General features: G+C 43.3%; 1 protein-coding gene across 1 annotated transcript in view; it reads right to left on the reverse strand.

Moving 5' to 3' along the window:
- The window catches only part of RABGAP1 (RAB GTPase activating protein 1), a 967,778-nt gene that overhangs the window by 723,111 nt on the left and 229,398 nt on the right, over nt 1-15,269 (reverse strand). Inside the window, exon 12 of the mRNA XM_086921082.1 lies at nt 7,005-7,179. Coding sequence (XP_086777208.1) covers nt 7,005-7,179 — 175 coding nt within the window. The remainder of the gene's footprint in view (nt 1-7,004; nt 7,180-15,269) is intronic.

Genomic DNA, 15,269 nt, shown 5'->3' on the forward strand with positions numbered 1-15,269 from the left:
TACCCTTGCTTGGCAGCTCCCTAGTGTTTCTGATTTTTAAGTATAGTCTGAGGCGTAGGGTCTGAATTATAGTTTGGTGCACAGGGAACTCAGTCGCAAACGCAGCACAGTAGCCTGTACACCAAACCCTATGTCCGATCGCCTCATTTAAGGAAGGGCGGACCTTACAGATTCTAATGGCGGAACCTTGGTTGGCTCAGTCGACGGAATAATTACCTGAACGACCCAACAGAGTAGGAGCTATTGGAGGAACGACATTACACCACTGTAGGAAAGTGTGTTTCTGTTGCAGTACTACCCCATATTTTACCTGGGTTTGATGTAACTTTGACTGAAGTGAACTGGGACCCTGCTGTCCAGGTTCAGAGCACCAGTGTTTTTTCCTTGCTTTCTTTACCACAATTTGCAACTGCAGCCCCTGGTACCTAGCGAATTGACACTGAAAAGGGTCCCCTAAGGACACCTCACCAAGGCTATGCTGCCACTGGAGCCTGCAGACAAAAATAGCAAAGTCGACAAGGCGCACTGCCAGTGTGCCATTTCACAGCAGCACTACCTAAAGTATGGGTAAGTCACCCCTTAAGCAGGCCTTATAAGCCTCACAGCGGGGTGCACTGTATCACAAGTGTGGGCGTATCTGCATGAGCAGCGATGCCCCTATAATATTTAAGTCTATTCTTAGATATAGTAAGTGCCAGGGAAGCCACAGAGAGTACATGGGCTGGAAACGTGGCAACTCTAGTTCCCCAGCACTATGATGGCTTCTTCGAACCCAGGAGTGTTTGGTACCTAAAAGCTCCTCTTAGTAAACGCAAACCCACACTGATGTGTTGGATTTATTAAACCATGAACTCCAAGGGCACAATAGAGGTGCCCCCTGAAAACCTATCCACCCTGGTGTAGTCTGACTGACTTTAGGCAGCCTGCCACCACCAGACATGTTTCCGGACCCCTGGGTTGAGAGCCTCTGCTGTGGCCAGAAACAAAACACATCCTGTGCAGAGGGGACACCTCTTCCCCCAGGATGAACACAGTGTTTGAGAGGGAAGCTTTAAAGGCTTATCGCCTTTGTAATCCGACCTCTGCCTCTGCTTCTAGCAGTAGATGGCAGCCCCGGTTCAAACCCCCACTTTTTGGCAGGAGAACCGGCGGGAAAACTTAATCAAAACAGGAGGTGTATCCCTCCTTCGCCAAACTTCCCCCCCCCCCCCTCAGGTGCTGGAGGTGAAGTAAAGCACATTTTCAGTGACCACCATCTTGAAGATAGTGGGACTTATCCAATTAGGGCAAGGGCTATGCCTATCTCCCACAGGAGGGTGGCATAATAGTGGGTGTAGACACACAAGGTAAGGAACCCATTGGTCCCTACTGGCTACTACCCTGTAACATCCCTAAATCTAGTACTTGGGTGGCTCCCTAGACCCTGAGATTAATCAGATTTCGAGGACCTACTGGAGTTGGGTCAGTAGACCACTCTCTCACCGACACAGAGAAAAAGACCTGGTAACACTACAAATTAACATACTTCAGTACACGGACACCACTGATTTACATGATGTACCCAGGACAAGGACAGTAATACATTGGTTCATAAGTGAGCATGCCTGGTGGGCCCCTCCAAGCCACAGGACAGGTCCTGGGCCTGGATTTTGCACTGTCAGGGTTCTCAATCTTGATTATCCTTGCTGAATTCATCAACACTAAATATCTGCGCCTTAATGAGACATCATAAAACACTTTTATACAACAGAAAACTATTTCTAAAAACTTTCAAACCCCCAATTAAGCACAAAGCCTATTAAACTATGCATTAACATTTGTTTTATTGAATCACATGAATGTCTTAATTAAAAGGAAGCTTACTAAAAAGTAGTAAAGCAATATAGATCACAAACCTTGTTCTAGACTATCACCTTTTTCTTTTTTAGTTGGGAAATAAATGGAAATAGTCTCAAATGCATAGATCTCTAGAGCTATAAAAGCATAAAGAGTGCTGTGACTTCAAAGCTGCTGGCAGACTCATAAATCCTATGAGGCACAGCTCTGGGCGGTTGGTCTCCAGTTCATACTTTAAAGCTCCACTGTGAGGATCCCCGACACTGGACTCTGTCCACTGTCTGTACAACTTACAGATTTATAGTCTTTCGATAGAAAACAGTACTTCAGGGATATCATTCTCCTATTTGTTCATTTTCAGTTGTTTTGTCTTCAAAAATGTAATCACTCTTAGTGAAGCGACCACAACGTGGGGGAAGAAACTGATAAAGATCCATACTCTCTATGCATCCAGCATCTACATAGCAAACAACAATGTAAAATAATGTTAAATCTGCTTTAAAACATCCGGGAGAAAATTCACAGAAGAGACATCTGTTTAGGAGGGGGAGGGGCAACTTTCTAGACCTCCTTCAGATACTACTTCTGTGGCTCCACGGCAGAAAGCCTAGGGGAACTTCTGTCTCCACCTCACACATCTCTCTAGGTTCACCAAGAAGGCACAAAAGAGAAAAGGAATAATGTATAGTCCAGCACAAGCAGTGCTCCTGTTTGCGGTTGAAAGGATAAACAAGGAAGATACTGGCATTATGCTCCCAGTGACACAAATCAACATCAAGAGAAGGTGAAAACTTAATCAGCAACAAGAAGGAAGCCATCAAATTCCCACTTCAGAATGTCAGCATAGTTGTCCATGACATAAGAGATTTATGTTGTACCTTGGGTCATCTCCTTGTTAGCTGCTCAGCCAGTATGAATGTGATGTCTGTGTGGAATGTTGAATGCTGGATGACAGAGTGAGTAGAATGTTAGTGTGCCTGGTGTGTGTGTGGGAATGACAGTTGAAGAGAGTGGGCTGAGCAGTAACCATCCTGCTCCTGGTGGGGTTTTCTCCTGTATATCCTATTACCATCTTACTTGAATAAAGGAGCTTCAAGAAACTACATGACTATCCATCTTTTATTCACAACATTTTGCGACGTTTGAAGAACTGAAAGCGTGCAAGATACTACTTACAAGCGAACTAAGGTACCTTCAAGCAATAAAAAAATCTAAGGAAATGAATTGAATTAAGGTAAAAGACTTTAACATTTTAAACTTTGTTTAAGCTACCTGGCACTACAAAACCCCACCAGTGACCCCGAAATCGGTCGCCCTTAACTCTAAAATAAGTGCCAGAATAAGTTTACTTGTCCAAGGTGAAGTCTTCTTTACTGTTGTTGCGAGCAGAGAAGTGTGCCATGTTTTGTTGCTGCTCTTATTTGAACTGGTGCTGTGATGAGGGGTGAAGCTCCAAGCTGATACTGAGAGCAACCCTCTGATATTACAAATAGACTGTCAACCCGGGATCAAAGAATAAATGGAAGCGTTCGAAGTAAGGAAAAGATGTAACTAAAGAAACTGAGCATAACTGAAGGGGAGTGATTTATCTTGGTTGAAACAGTTAAAATGTATCACAGTTAAATGCTACAATAGCTCGAGCAGCCAAGTGTGAAAAGAATGCGCAAGCTCAGTGGAAAGGAAACTGCCATTGTATACATATCTCGAGCAAACAAGCGTGAAAGAAATGAGAGGCTAACCGGAAAGGGAACTCGAGCTATCAAGCAAGAAAGTAATGGCTATGTGGAAAGGAAATTGTCATTTCATGTTTTTCACTATTTATAATAAACAATCCTCATGCTGCAAGTAATGAAGTGATGATTCTACATCGTTTTGCCGTTACTGAACCAAGGCGGGGAGTTATTTGTCTTTCGACAGACAAACTGTTACATACTCCGGATGCCAGAGTTTCAGCTTAACTTTGTGGAAAAAATATTTATCAAATTTGAGTCCGGATTTCTTTATTTTTATATTTTTCCTTAAGCCCAATTGGAAATAACAGTTAATCTTTGGATTCAAATATGAAATTGGCTCGCGCACCTCACTTTCTCAGTTGCGCCAGCCCTGAGTCTCTCATGATGTCTTCGTGTTTTCACGAACTACCATGCTGCCAAAGGACGTTTTGATGCATGAGCGCGCCGAGAGCCACTCGGGATGTGTCTTCTGTACGTCCTGCCATTTTGTCTCCTGTTCACGGAGTAAAGTTATTTCTCCAGCGTCGGAAGGTGGGATCTCTCCCTCAAGTGTCAGTGTTTTCATCTTAATGTAAAGGTATCCAAAAGTCAGCGGTCTTTCAATAAAATTCTTGATTCATTCATCGCTCATTTTCATAAAACAACCTGTTTGTGTCGAGTTTTCATCTGTTTCCTTTGGGAATGATGTGATCTGACCAGCGATTTGATATACTACAAGGTACTTTATGAATCTGCCAAGATCTTCGTTTTCAAACAAAAGCGGATATTGTGTGATTTTGAAATGGTTCTTTATTCCTTGAAGAGTTCTTTCTTTTGGCAGTTTAACATCTCGTGATAAGTAAAGAGTAAAAAGACTATTTTTAGGCTTATGTGGTGAGACGAAGATTTTGAAACACGATCTGTTTACTATGCAAAGAAAAAGGTTACATTGCCATCTACTGTTTTAAATTGGTAATAATGCATCATATTGCATATATGAAATGTTTTCTCATACGTAAAAGAATACTACATTATCCCAAGTATTTATACAATAATTTAACCAATATTGTGGTAATTTATTTAGCAGTCTAGATAATTTATATTGCAGTTTAAGTTGGACTCATTTATTTATAGAGATATAAGCAGCAATTTTAGTAAGTCTGTTTTGATATATTAGTATTAATTCTTGCAACAATTTAAACTGCTGATGTTTTTATAGTGATATACAGCAATTTATTAAAGTCTTTTATACGTAAAGTGATTCATGCAGCTATTTAGTAAGACTGCTATACTACATTTATAATTATTTGTATAGTTATTTAAGTAAGACTTATGTTTTTAATAATTTATACAGCTATTTAAGTAAGTCTGTATTACTTTTGATGATTTATACAGCAATTCAAGTACGTCTGTATTAGTTTTAATGGTTTATACAGCTATTCAAGTATTACTTTTAATGTTTTATACAGCTGTTCAAGTAATTTTGTATTACTTTTAATGATTTAAGTAATTAATTATTGTTACTTACATGGTACAAATTTAGTGGTACAGATTTAGCAAGATTAGCTCCTGATTGGGTGCTTCTTGTAATTGCTGGTACTTTAAGTCTAGATGTTATTTTCTTCTGTAGGGTAGTTGAGAGCTGGTCTCTATACGTTTTCAGTGCGGGGTGTGCGCACACGCTTTTCACTGTTTTCACCCTGCGTAATCTTTGTGCTTAGTATCAGCTTTGCCTTTTTTATCTACTTGTACTCACTTGTGCTATGCCTACTCTGCACTTGATTATTATATACACATTTTGGTATTATTGCATTTTACCATCTCTGTATTTTTATAATGTTCCCAAGGGAAGGGGACGTGTCTTGCTATATTTTCTCATTTTCTCTTTTGCACTCTTTCCTTGCTGCTTAGCTTTTACTCAGTCTTCCTTTCTCTTATCTTTGGTATTCTGGTCTTATTTTCCAAATATTTTGCAAGTTTTATCTTTTGCTATTTTTATATTGCTATGTAGTATATTATTGTGTTTTAGCTATTGAAGGAAAGGGGATATGTTGTACCTTGGGTCATCTCCTTGTTAGCTGCTCAGCCAGTATGAATGTGATGTCTGTGTGGAATGTTGAATGCTGGATGACAGAGTGAGTAGAATGTTAGTGTGCCTGGTGTGTGTGTGTGGGAATGGCAGTTGAAGAGAGTGGGCTGAGCAGTAACCATCCTGCTCCTGGTGGGGTTTTCTCCTGTATATCCTATTACCATCTTACCTGAATAAAGGAGCTTCAAGAAACTACATAACTATCCATCTTTTATTCACAACAATTACCCATCTGGAAATGGATTACTTTGAATTGGCCAAGCCTTAAGTCTAAATATTATTCCACATTACCAAAATGCTAAAAGAATCTTAGCTCATAAACTGAAAGCGCACTCTAATACTCCTCCTACCCTATTAAAACACTTTCCAACTGCAAGCCTGCTACTCTGCCCATACGTCTAAAGAAAATCAGGCATACTTGAGAAACCTCTCTGGGTGGTGCATGATTCAGTCTATTTTTCCTTCACCGCCTTTTCTGTTTTTATAGCTATCTATCTATGAAAATCCCCTAAAGGAGGAGGAAAAGTTACTTGTAATTCTACTTCACCTTCAGAGGAAGTCAAGTATCCTTCTTCCTCCTGGTGCTCCTTAATAAGCAGGTTCCTATATCTCTGTAAAGGCTGGACATGTTGGCATACAAGAGGTAAGCACACTATTAAGCACTATCAATTTACAGTTTCAAGAACAATCAGTGTATTTACCTTCATCGCCCCACTATCTTTAATGGTTTCTATAAAACAGAGCAATATCTGGCCAATTCAACAAATATGTAGGCTGACAAAATGAATAGTTTTTTTAAAACAAACTTTCCCAAGTTAAAGTGTTTTTCTGCATTGTACTTTGCAAAAAAGTGCTACAGGATGCCCCAAAAGGCATGACTATGTGGTGCTTATGACTAAAAAGGATAGCCCCTGAAGGAGAATATCATCTGCCTTGCCTCACATTTTCAGTCTTGTACTGCTTGTTGGGCAGGCCTGGACAACTGGGAGGAGAAACAATTCCTGCCATTTTAAAAAAAGAATGCCAACAACTGGTGCTCCAATTTGCATTTTTGCTCAGTGAGGGGCCTGAAAGTAATCTTGATGTAAACCAGACAAAAAAAGGGGTTAAGTAGGAAACTATGAGACAGTGGCCTGCCTGCGATCCACCTGGTAACCGAACCTTACTTTCCATTTTGTTTAAATAGTGCCTTCTCTTGGTAAACAGCTTGTTTGTTCAGACAGGGAATTTCAGACAGACTTAGTTACTCCATAATAAACATATTCTTAAGTTAATGGCCAGAGAATAAATAGACAGATTACTTCTTTTCCCACACACAACCACCTACTTAGGCAAACCTAAGAGCATGATAAATGTACATTTCTGACCTTCTTCTTCGTCGTCGTCTGGTGGTGACGGAATAATCGATCCCTGTGATCCAGAATGTGGAATCCGAATTGATGGGCTTGCTGTAGTTTTTCTTCTTTCTCGCTCTGATTCACTTTCTAAACATACAACCTCATACAAAGTATCAGTATTGCTTTTCCTTTCCTTATTGTCCAACTGCAAAAATAAATATATAAATTATGGTTCATTTCTACATTAGTTGGACAACAGTTAAAACAAGCTGCTTCACACAAATATCAATTCAAGAACCACTCTGCCCTTTAAGATTAAAAAAATATTACAATCATTCAAGCATGTATTGCTATATTATGAAACACCTGAAACATGGAAAAAGTTGAACAGACAATCAATATGCTAAGAAAAAAAACATGATTTGTTATTTCAACTTCTGAACACTGCCACCATTTAGACGAGAGCAATACAGGAAATTCTATATCATCACTAACGAGTAAACATTGTTTTGGTGAAAGGCTGATGGGGCCGAGTTTGTTCTGCGTCAATGTAAACATGACCTCCTTGAGTAGGGAAAACAGTTTTCCTCAGATTGGCAAGGACAATTTAGAAAAGCATACATTCTACAAAGGAAAACAGATTTGTTAAATATATTTTACTGTAATGAGGCATATGACACCTTGAGAGACTACTCAGCAACTATGAACCAATTATATTTACATAGAAAGAAGTTACTTACCCTGAAAGCATCTGTTCTTTGCATTTAGTGCTGTAGATTCACATGCTTTGCATACACCCACCTTCTAGTGTTGGGCTCCGATGATTCACGTTGTTTTTGCTCCAGGACGTTTTCTTTGAGTCACAAGGCTGTGTGACTCCTCTTGGCAATACTGCGCATGGTCAACACGATCTACAGATTGTTTTGCCGTGGGTATATGATAATGTAAGTATGCTATATATATGTTCTTGCAGTAGTATGATAAGTATATAAAGTGTATTAACTGCAACCTACACAAGGTTTTTGGGTAGGAAGGTTGGCTCATGTGAATCTAAAGCACTACATGCGAAGTACAGATGCTTACAGGGTAAGTAACATAATCCGTTCGAGGTATGTATGCTGTAGATACATGTTTTGCATAGACTGTTAAGCAATCTCTCTCCCCAGGCAGTGGTTAACCTGAGGGGGTTGCAGTTGTTTGAATAAGAGTTCTTAGTACTGCTTGACCAACATTGGCTTGTTGGCGTGTAAAGACATCCACAAAATATTGTTTCAAGAAAGTGTTTTAAGTAGACCATGTTACTGCTTTACAAATATCAGCAAAAGGAATGTTCCCTAAAAAGGCCATTGACGATCATATTTTCCTAGTGGAGTGAGCTTTCGGAGGAACAGGTAAAAGCTTTCTAGTGTTTGCATATCTTATTTGGATGCATGTACTATCCATCTTGAAATGCCTGAATTGGAAATTGCCTTTCCCATACGAGGAGGTGCAAAGGCAATAAACAATTGCTTTGTTTTACTGAATGATTTAGTTCTGTTGATATAATACATTAGGGCCCTTTTGACATCTAAAGTGTGTAATGCCCTTTCTGCAATAGAGACTGGTTGCTGGAATCTGCAATAGAGACTGGTTGCTGGAAAAAACAGGTAAGTCAATGGAGTGCTTTATATGAAGACTGTAAACTACCTTTAGCAGCCAGGCAGCGAGCCACCACCAGACATGTTTCTGGACCCCTGGGTAGAGAGCCCATGCTCTATGGGACGAAGAACAATGCATATCCTGGGCAGAGGTGTCACACCTCTTCCGCAAGGATGGGCCCAGTGCTCGAGAGGGAAGCTTCAAAGACCGGCTGCCTTTATAATGTGAACCTCAGCCCCACCCTTAAGTTGCGGGAGGCGAGGTGAAGCACATCTTTCAGTCCCCGCCATCTTGAAGATGGGGAGACCCCTTCAAACAGTGCTAGGACTATGCCAGTTCCCACAGAGAGCTGGCATAATTGTGGGTGTTGTCCCCCAGGTAAGGTGCCCACTGACCCGGACACTCCATTAAAACACCCCTAAATTGAGTATTTAGGTGGGTCCCCCAGAACCTGAAACTAATTCCTGCCAACCTAAGAAGAACTAAGATGATGTTGTGCAGAGAAGCCTGAAGACGCCTATTGACTTGTCCCCAGCACTACCAGCTTGTCTCTAGCTTCAAAGGCCCTGCGAAAGACGCCACCACCAGCAACTTCCAGAAACCGAGTAAGAATGCAGCCAGCAACTACCAGAACCCGAAGAGGACTGCCAGACCTTTGATACAGACCAGAACTCCTGTCTCCATTAAAAAGAACTGGGCCTACCGCTGCACCCAGTTGCACCTGTGCCGCTGGTGCTGCTGACTTTGTGCTTACCTGAACCTTGCCCTCTGCTGATCTAAACCCTGAAGACAGGAACTGTAAATTGGGTACTTACCCGTGAAACCGCATTGTTGTTTTCGTGCATAGGATAACATTGAACTGTTTGAAAATTGCACTGTTGAGTTTTAAGAAAAATAAAGTGTTTTCCTGAAAAACGTACTTACCTTTTTATGAAGATCTTGGTCTCAATATAAAACTCAAAAATGCTTATTTTTGTAAAATTGGTGTGGACATCTTTTTTGAGTCGTGTGTCCGTTAGTGGTCTATGTGTGCAAAATAAATGTCTTACACTCCTTTGTGTTAGGCCTAAGGCTGCTCACCCACACTACCACTAATAGAGCACTTTGGGTTTACATTGAGCCCTGTACACTTCTGGGGGAAATCTCTTGACTCTGTGCACGGTATAAACATCTTGTGGTATACGATATACAGAGCCAGCTAGCTACTTATGTGCAAACTCGCTGAAGAATAGCTTTTGACAAAGAGGCTTGCGAAAATCTTTGGACAGAATATCCTAGATATTTCCCTGAGGCCAAAGTGGTAGCTACACAGATATCAATAACAAGATGTTTGTTGGGAAATTCATTGGAGATCGCAGGAAGAGCCTTAACAGGAAATAAAGAACCACTCCAGACCCATTTTAAGATTACAGACATAACCATATTAAAGACTTGAACATCCTGGCAGGATTGCCACAAAGAGAACTATGCCTAAATGACAATGCAAACTGTGACATAAACAACAAAGTGCAGATTCATCCTCCTTAGATCAGACCTAAACTTGGGGATAGTCATCGGCAAATTTGTATTTCATGAAACATTCATAAAAAAGCGAGGAGTGTTGTTAATACTTGCACAATTTTAGATGAGGACAACATCTCTCTTAAGATGCTTAACAAGAACCTTTTAACAGGGACCAATATAGGCGATGTCAGCCACCCATTACCTCCAGCAGAATTTTCAGAAGTTTAGGGGCTCCTCCAAAAAGTCACATTGATCAAAAGCAGTTTAGTAAAAAAAAATTCTTGAAGCACGAGAAGGCTGTGGAAGGTTTCATAGAGGTAACCCGAGAGCTGCCAACAAATACCTATCAGGATTCCAAATTAAACGTATTCCTTCTCCCCAATTATGAATAGGTGGCTAATTAAGGGACTTCTGAACAGCTGGCGGCTTCTGACCCAAGGCATCCAACACTGCAAAAGGTTTGAGGTTTTCCGGTATAGTTCCTTAGAATAAAATGTGCCTTTGAATAACAAAAATGTTTATCGGAAGATGCAAAAAAGCCTTTAACCCTTTCGATGCTGATGACGAGCTGGGCTCGTCATGGTGCACAGTGGTCGTGTGCTGATGACGAGCCCAGCTCGTCATAAAACAATGAAATAGAACAATCTCCAGCACAGGAGGGGAATTGCCTTAGCAGCGAAGGTGTTAAGAAAAGGAGCAGTAACACCCACCCTAGCGGTCAAGAGTTTAATGAAGAACATTACAAATAAGCAAAAGGAACATCCAGAAATGTCTGTAGTCCCCCCCCCCCCCTCACTGGACAGTTCAACAGCCAAATGAAAACATGAGGCATATCACATATTTAACAGCAAAACTTACCCCACACGCTGCTAGAATGTAGTTCGCAAAGATATTGCAGCACAAGCATGTCCCCTATGGAGGGTTTGTTGCACTTTATAGCTAATGAGCACGAACTACTAAAAATATCAACAGAGACAACCAAAAGACATCCAAAAGAACACATCAGGGAGAACATCTTGCATACACCCAAATCATCCCAAATATGCAAAAATGTTGCCTTTTACCAAGATCACAACAGCACTTCCCTTCATGAAAGTAAATTGGAAAAACTCACAACATACATTCAAAGTTCAGATGTGCCTTACAACAGCAATCGTTAACAAGAAATATTACATGCATGAGCACACAATACATTTGCGGGAAACTAAGCATGTCTGATGGCTTAGAAGCTGCATAAGCAATTAGCAAAGTGTGCCGGCCTAAACACCTGAACACCAAAATCATACACCAACAACTTTTTTTTTTAAATATATTTTTATTTAAGGAAGAAAAACAAGAGGAAATATTACACATATCAGGTGTCATACAGTAAATACATTGAAACGGTGTGTAGGCGAATAAGCCAGTCTGGTAAAATCAATGCACAAGAGAGTAGGACGTCACCATGAATATGTATATGAATAAGAAGCAACAATACGATCCACAACCCCGTTAAGCTGACGCCAGTAGAGTCCGCCACCCCACGATTCAGGATAATTGAGACCAGAGCAGACACCCAGATTATGCGGAAAAGATAGACTCAGGATAAGTAACCCACCTCTCGTAAAAAGGGGAAAAGAAGGAAAAAAGGCCATAGAACTAAAACAAGGACAAAATAAAAAAAATACTCCCCCGTTCCCCCCACCCTGCACCCCTGCAATGGCTACGGCCTAACCCCACTAGCAGCGTGCCTGTCGCCCCACAACTAAAACCTAAAAGAAGGTAAAGAAGGTAAAGAATGGAGGAGGAGAAGTCATACAGGCTCCCGGCACCCTCTACTCCTCGCCAGAAGCAAACCACCCCGAAATACAGTCAATACACTATGAAGCAGCAATTACAAAACAACCGGGAAGTTCGTGAAAACTGCTCGACTCCCGCATCATTGTAGGCTACAAGTCCTGTATCAAATAAATCTGTGTTATCCAACCCATACAATCAAACTCAACCCTGGCCAGTCCAATTTTTCGTGCGAGCTCTCTCCGCATGAACCGCCATCCCGACAGGAGAGTCAAAAACGTTCAAGAAAGGCGAAGTCAGTGCGGTACGATCGGATCCAAAGTGTTAGTACTCGAAGTCCACAAGTCAGACGGCGATACCAGTCCATCAACAGTAAGGCACTAGAACGTAGTCTAGCCAACTGGGAGGAAAAGAATGATAAGTCAATCCGATAGTCATTGGGGAAATTATCTTGGAATAGAAAATTAGCTGTGTCCATCTTGGGCGGTATCAGCATTAAGTATGATAAATTATTGATAGTTACCGGCTCGCTAGCTGGTGTTCGGGAGCCGATAGAAAACACCAGATCTGGGTTCCACTCGGGGTCCTGTCTCAGGCATGCCCTGCTTCGTGGGTAACACAACGTGTATCAAATCTATTGAAGGGTCGTAGTCCGGTCTCAGATGCATATTTTCAGCTGTTACGACCATTTTGTGGATGATAGCGGTGACCTGCGAGTGAAGCGCCCCAGTGGCGGCCATTACGGTCTGCAACGACGGCGTACCTTCCACCCGCTCCATATCTTCTCGCCAAGCGACAGATCAGATCTTTGACCCCGGAGGTCGAATACTCTGGGGTAACAGGCACAAGCGGGTCCGACATTCACGGGGGGCACCCGTCTTTCTCATGGTCTAGACACCGTCGCCGCTAGCGAGAATCCACGCCTGTCGACCACCCCTAAGGTGGGCTACCTGAAGTGAAAACGACTAGAAAAAAGCCACTAACTTGGTTTTGGTGGAATTAGGTTCTTTCTGTCTGGGTTCTGCCCACTTCCCACAGAAGTGGTCATATAGAGGGTGTAGTCACCCTTATGGTAGGTAGCCCACTGGCTATTACCCAACACTCCCTGTCACTTTCCTAAATACAGTATTTAGGTGGCACCCCTGATGCCAGGTGGACAGTTTTTGATGGACACAAAGAAGGAGAGGATACAGAAGATTGCTTACACGCGAACAGAGGAGCAACTATTTACTTGGCGCCACCCTGCCTGCTGCACCCCACCCTCATTGAGAAAAGGACTCGACCTATTAAACAAGTTACTTCTTGTGTAACGATATATCTGTAAGAGACATTAGTTAGTGATAGATTCCATACCTTAGAATATCCCCAGGCGTCAGACTGGATCCGGAATTTTTTTGCGTAGCAGTACCCTTGCGCGTCGGTAGGCGTCATCTGCGGCTCTGCGTCCGTCGTTAGCGTCGTGGGCGCCGTGATGACCTCGTCGGAGTACTTAGACGCCGCCTCCGCGTGCTGACGTCAGTTCTTAGACACAGCTTTTCCGCGCCAGAAACGCAGAGCCATGCTAAAAACCAACACTGGTGCCAATGAAACTAGGGCCCTGAAAGGGGATGACCTTAACCCTAGATATCGGTTCGCAGAACGGGGAGAATGGGTGAGTCGGTAAGGAATCTATCACTAACTAATGTCTCTTACAGATATATCGTTACACAAGTAGTAACTTGTGCATCTGAAAGAGACACGTTAGTGATAGATTCCTTACCTTAGAATAGATACCCCAGCAATACCAACCCCGGTGGTGGGTCTGCGAACCAATAATCACACCAGAAAGTCCTGGAGGACGGAACGGCCAAAGAAGCCATCCCTCCGGACTTGGCTGTCCAGGCAATAATGTCTTGCAAACGTGTGCAGCGAGGCCCACGTAGCTGCCTGGCAAATGTCCTGCAAGGGCACTCCTCGGCCTAGGGCAGATGTAGTCGCAATGGTCCGAGTGGAATGAGCCCTTAGCCCAACAGGGGGTTCCTTCTTCGCCAAGGAGTAACACGCCTGGATACACAAGATGGTCCACCGCGAGATGGTCTGCTTGTGCACCGCCTTTCCCTTCTTAGCACCCACGTAACCAACAAAGAGTTGGTCATCCACCCGGAACTGGCGTGAGCGATCCAGATAGTAAGAGAGCGCACGTTTTGGGTCCAGACGGTGGAGCCTCTCTTCCTCTTTCAAGGGATGCGGAGGCGGAAAGAAGGTGGGCAAGGTGATGGACTGCCAGATGTGGAAGTCTGTGACTACCTTGGGCAGGAAAGAGTGTCTTGTCCGCAACACAACCTTGTCCGGATGGACCGAAAGGAAAGGAGGTTTAGAGGATATAGCCTGGAGCTCACTCACTCTCCTAGCAGAGGTGACGGCAACCAGGAAAGCAGTCTTCAGAGTAAGAAGGCGGATAGGACAGTTGTGAAGTGGCTCAAAGGAAGCGCACATCAGAAAAGTAAGAACCAGGTTCAAGTCCCACTGAGGCATCACGAAGGGAACAGGTGGAAACGTGTGTGTGATGCCCTACAGAAATCGATTTACAATAGGGGACTTGAACAAAGATGGTTGATCAGGCAGCCTTAGGAAGGCTGAAAGGGCAGAAAGGTAGCCCTTGATAGTGCCCAGAGCAGAGCCCTGCTGGGCAAGAGAAAGAAGGAAGAGAAGAACCTCAGAAAGAGGGGCAGAGAGAGGATCCACAGCCTTTGCTGTGCACCATGCCACAAATCTGTTCCACCTGCAGGCGTATACAGACTTTGTGGAGGGACGCCTGACTGCCAGATTGATGTTACAGACTTCAGGAGGCAAGTCAACTGGCCTCAACTGTCGCCGCTCAATCTCCAAGCATGGAGGTGGAGACTGGACAGGTTCGGGTGGAGGACCGTCCCCTGCTGCTGCGACAGAAGGTCCTCCTGAAGAGGCAGACGAACCGGGGGATCGACTGACACGGCATTGGGATACCAGTACCTTCGTGCCCAGTCCGGAGCCAAAGGATGACTTGTGCCCGGTCGCGCTTGATCTTCTTCAGCACTCTAGGCAGAAGTGGTATAGGCGGAAAAGCGTACAACAGACCGCAACTCCACTCGCGAAGAAAAACGTCCGCCTTGGAAATTCCAACGCGCAGAACTGATGACATTGCACGTTCTCTTCGGTGGCGAATAGATCTAACCAAAGCTCTCCCCACTGCAGAAAGAGACCTTGCGCCACGTCCGAGTTCAGACGCCATTCGTGATCCACCATGCATCGGCGGCTGAGTTCGTCCGCCCTGGCGTTCAGAGAACCTGCCAGGTGTTGAACCACCAGGGTCACGCCCTGATGTCACAGCCACTGCCAGAGGCGCAGAGCCTCCAGGCA

The sequence above is a fragment of the Lissotriton vulgaris genome, chromosome 5 (assembly GCF_964263255.1).
Source record: "Lissotriton vulgaris chromosome 5, aLisVul1.2, whole genome shotgun sequence".
NCBI lineage: Eukaryota > Metazoa > Chordata > Amphibia > Caudata > Salamandridae > Lissotriton > Lissotriton vulgaris.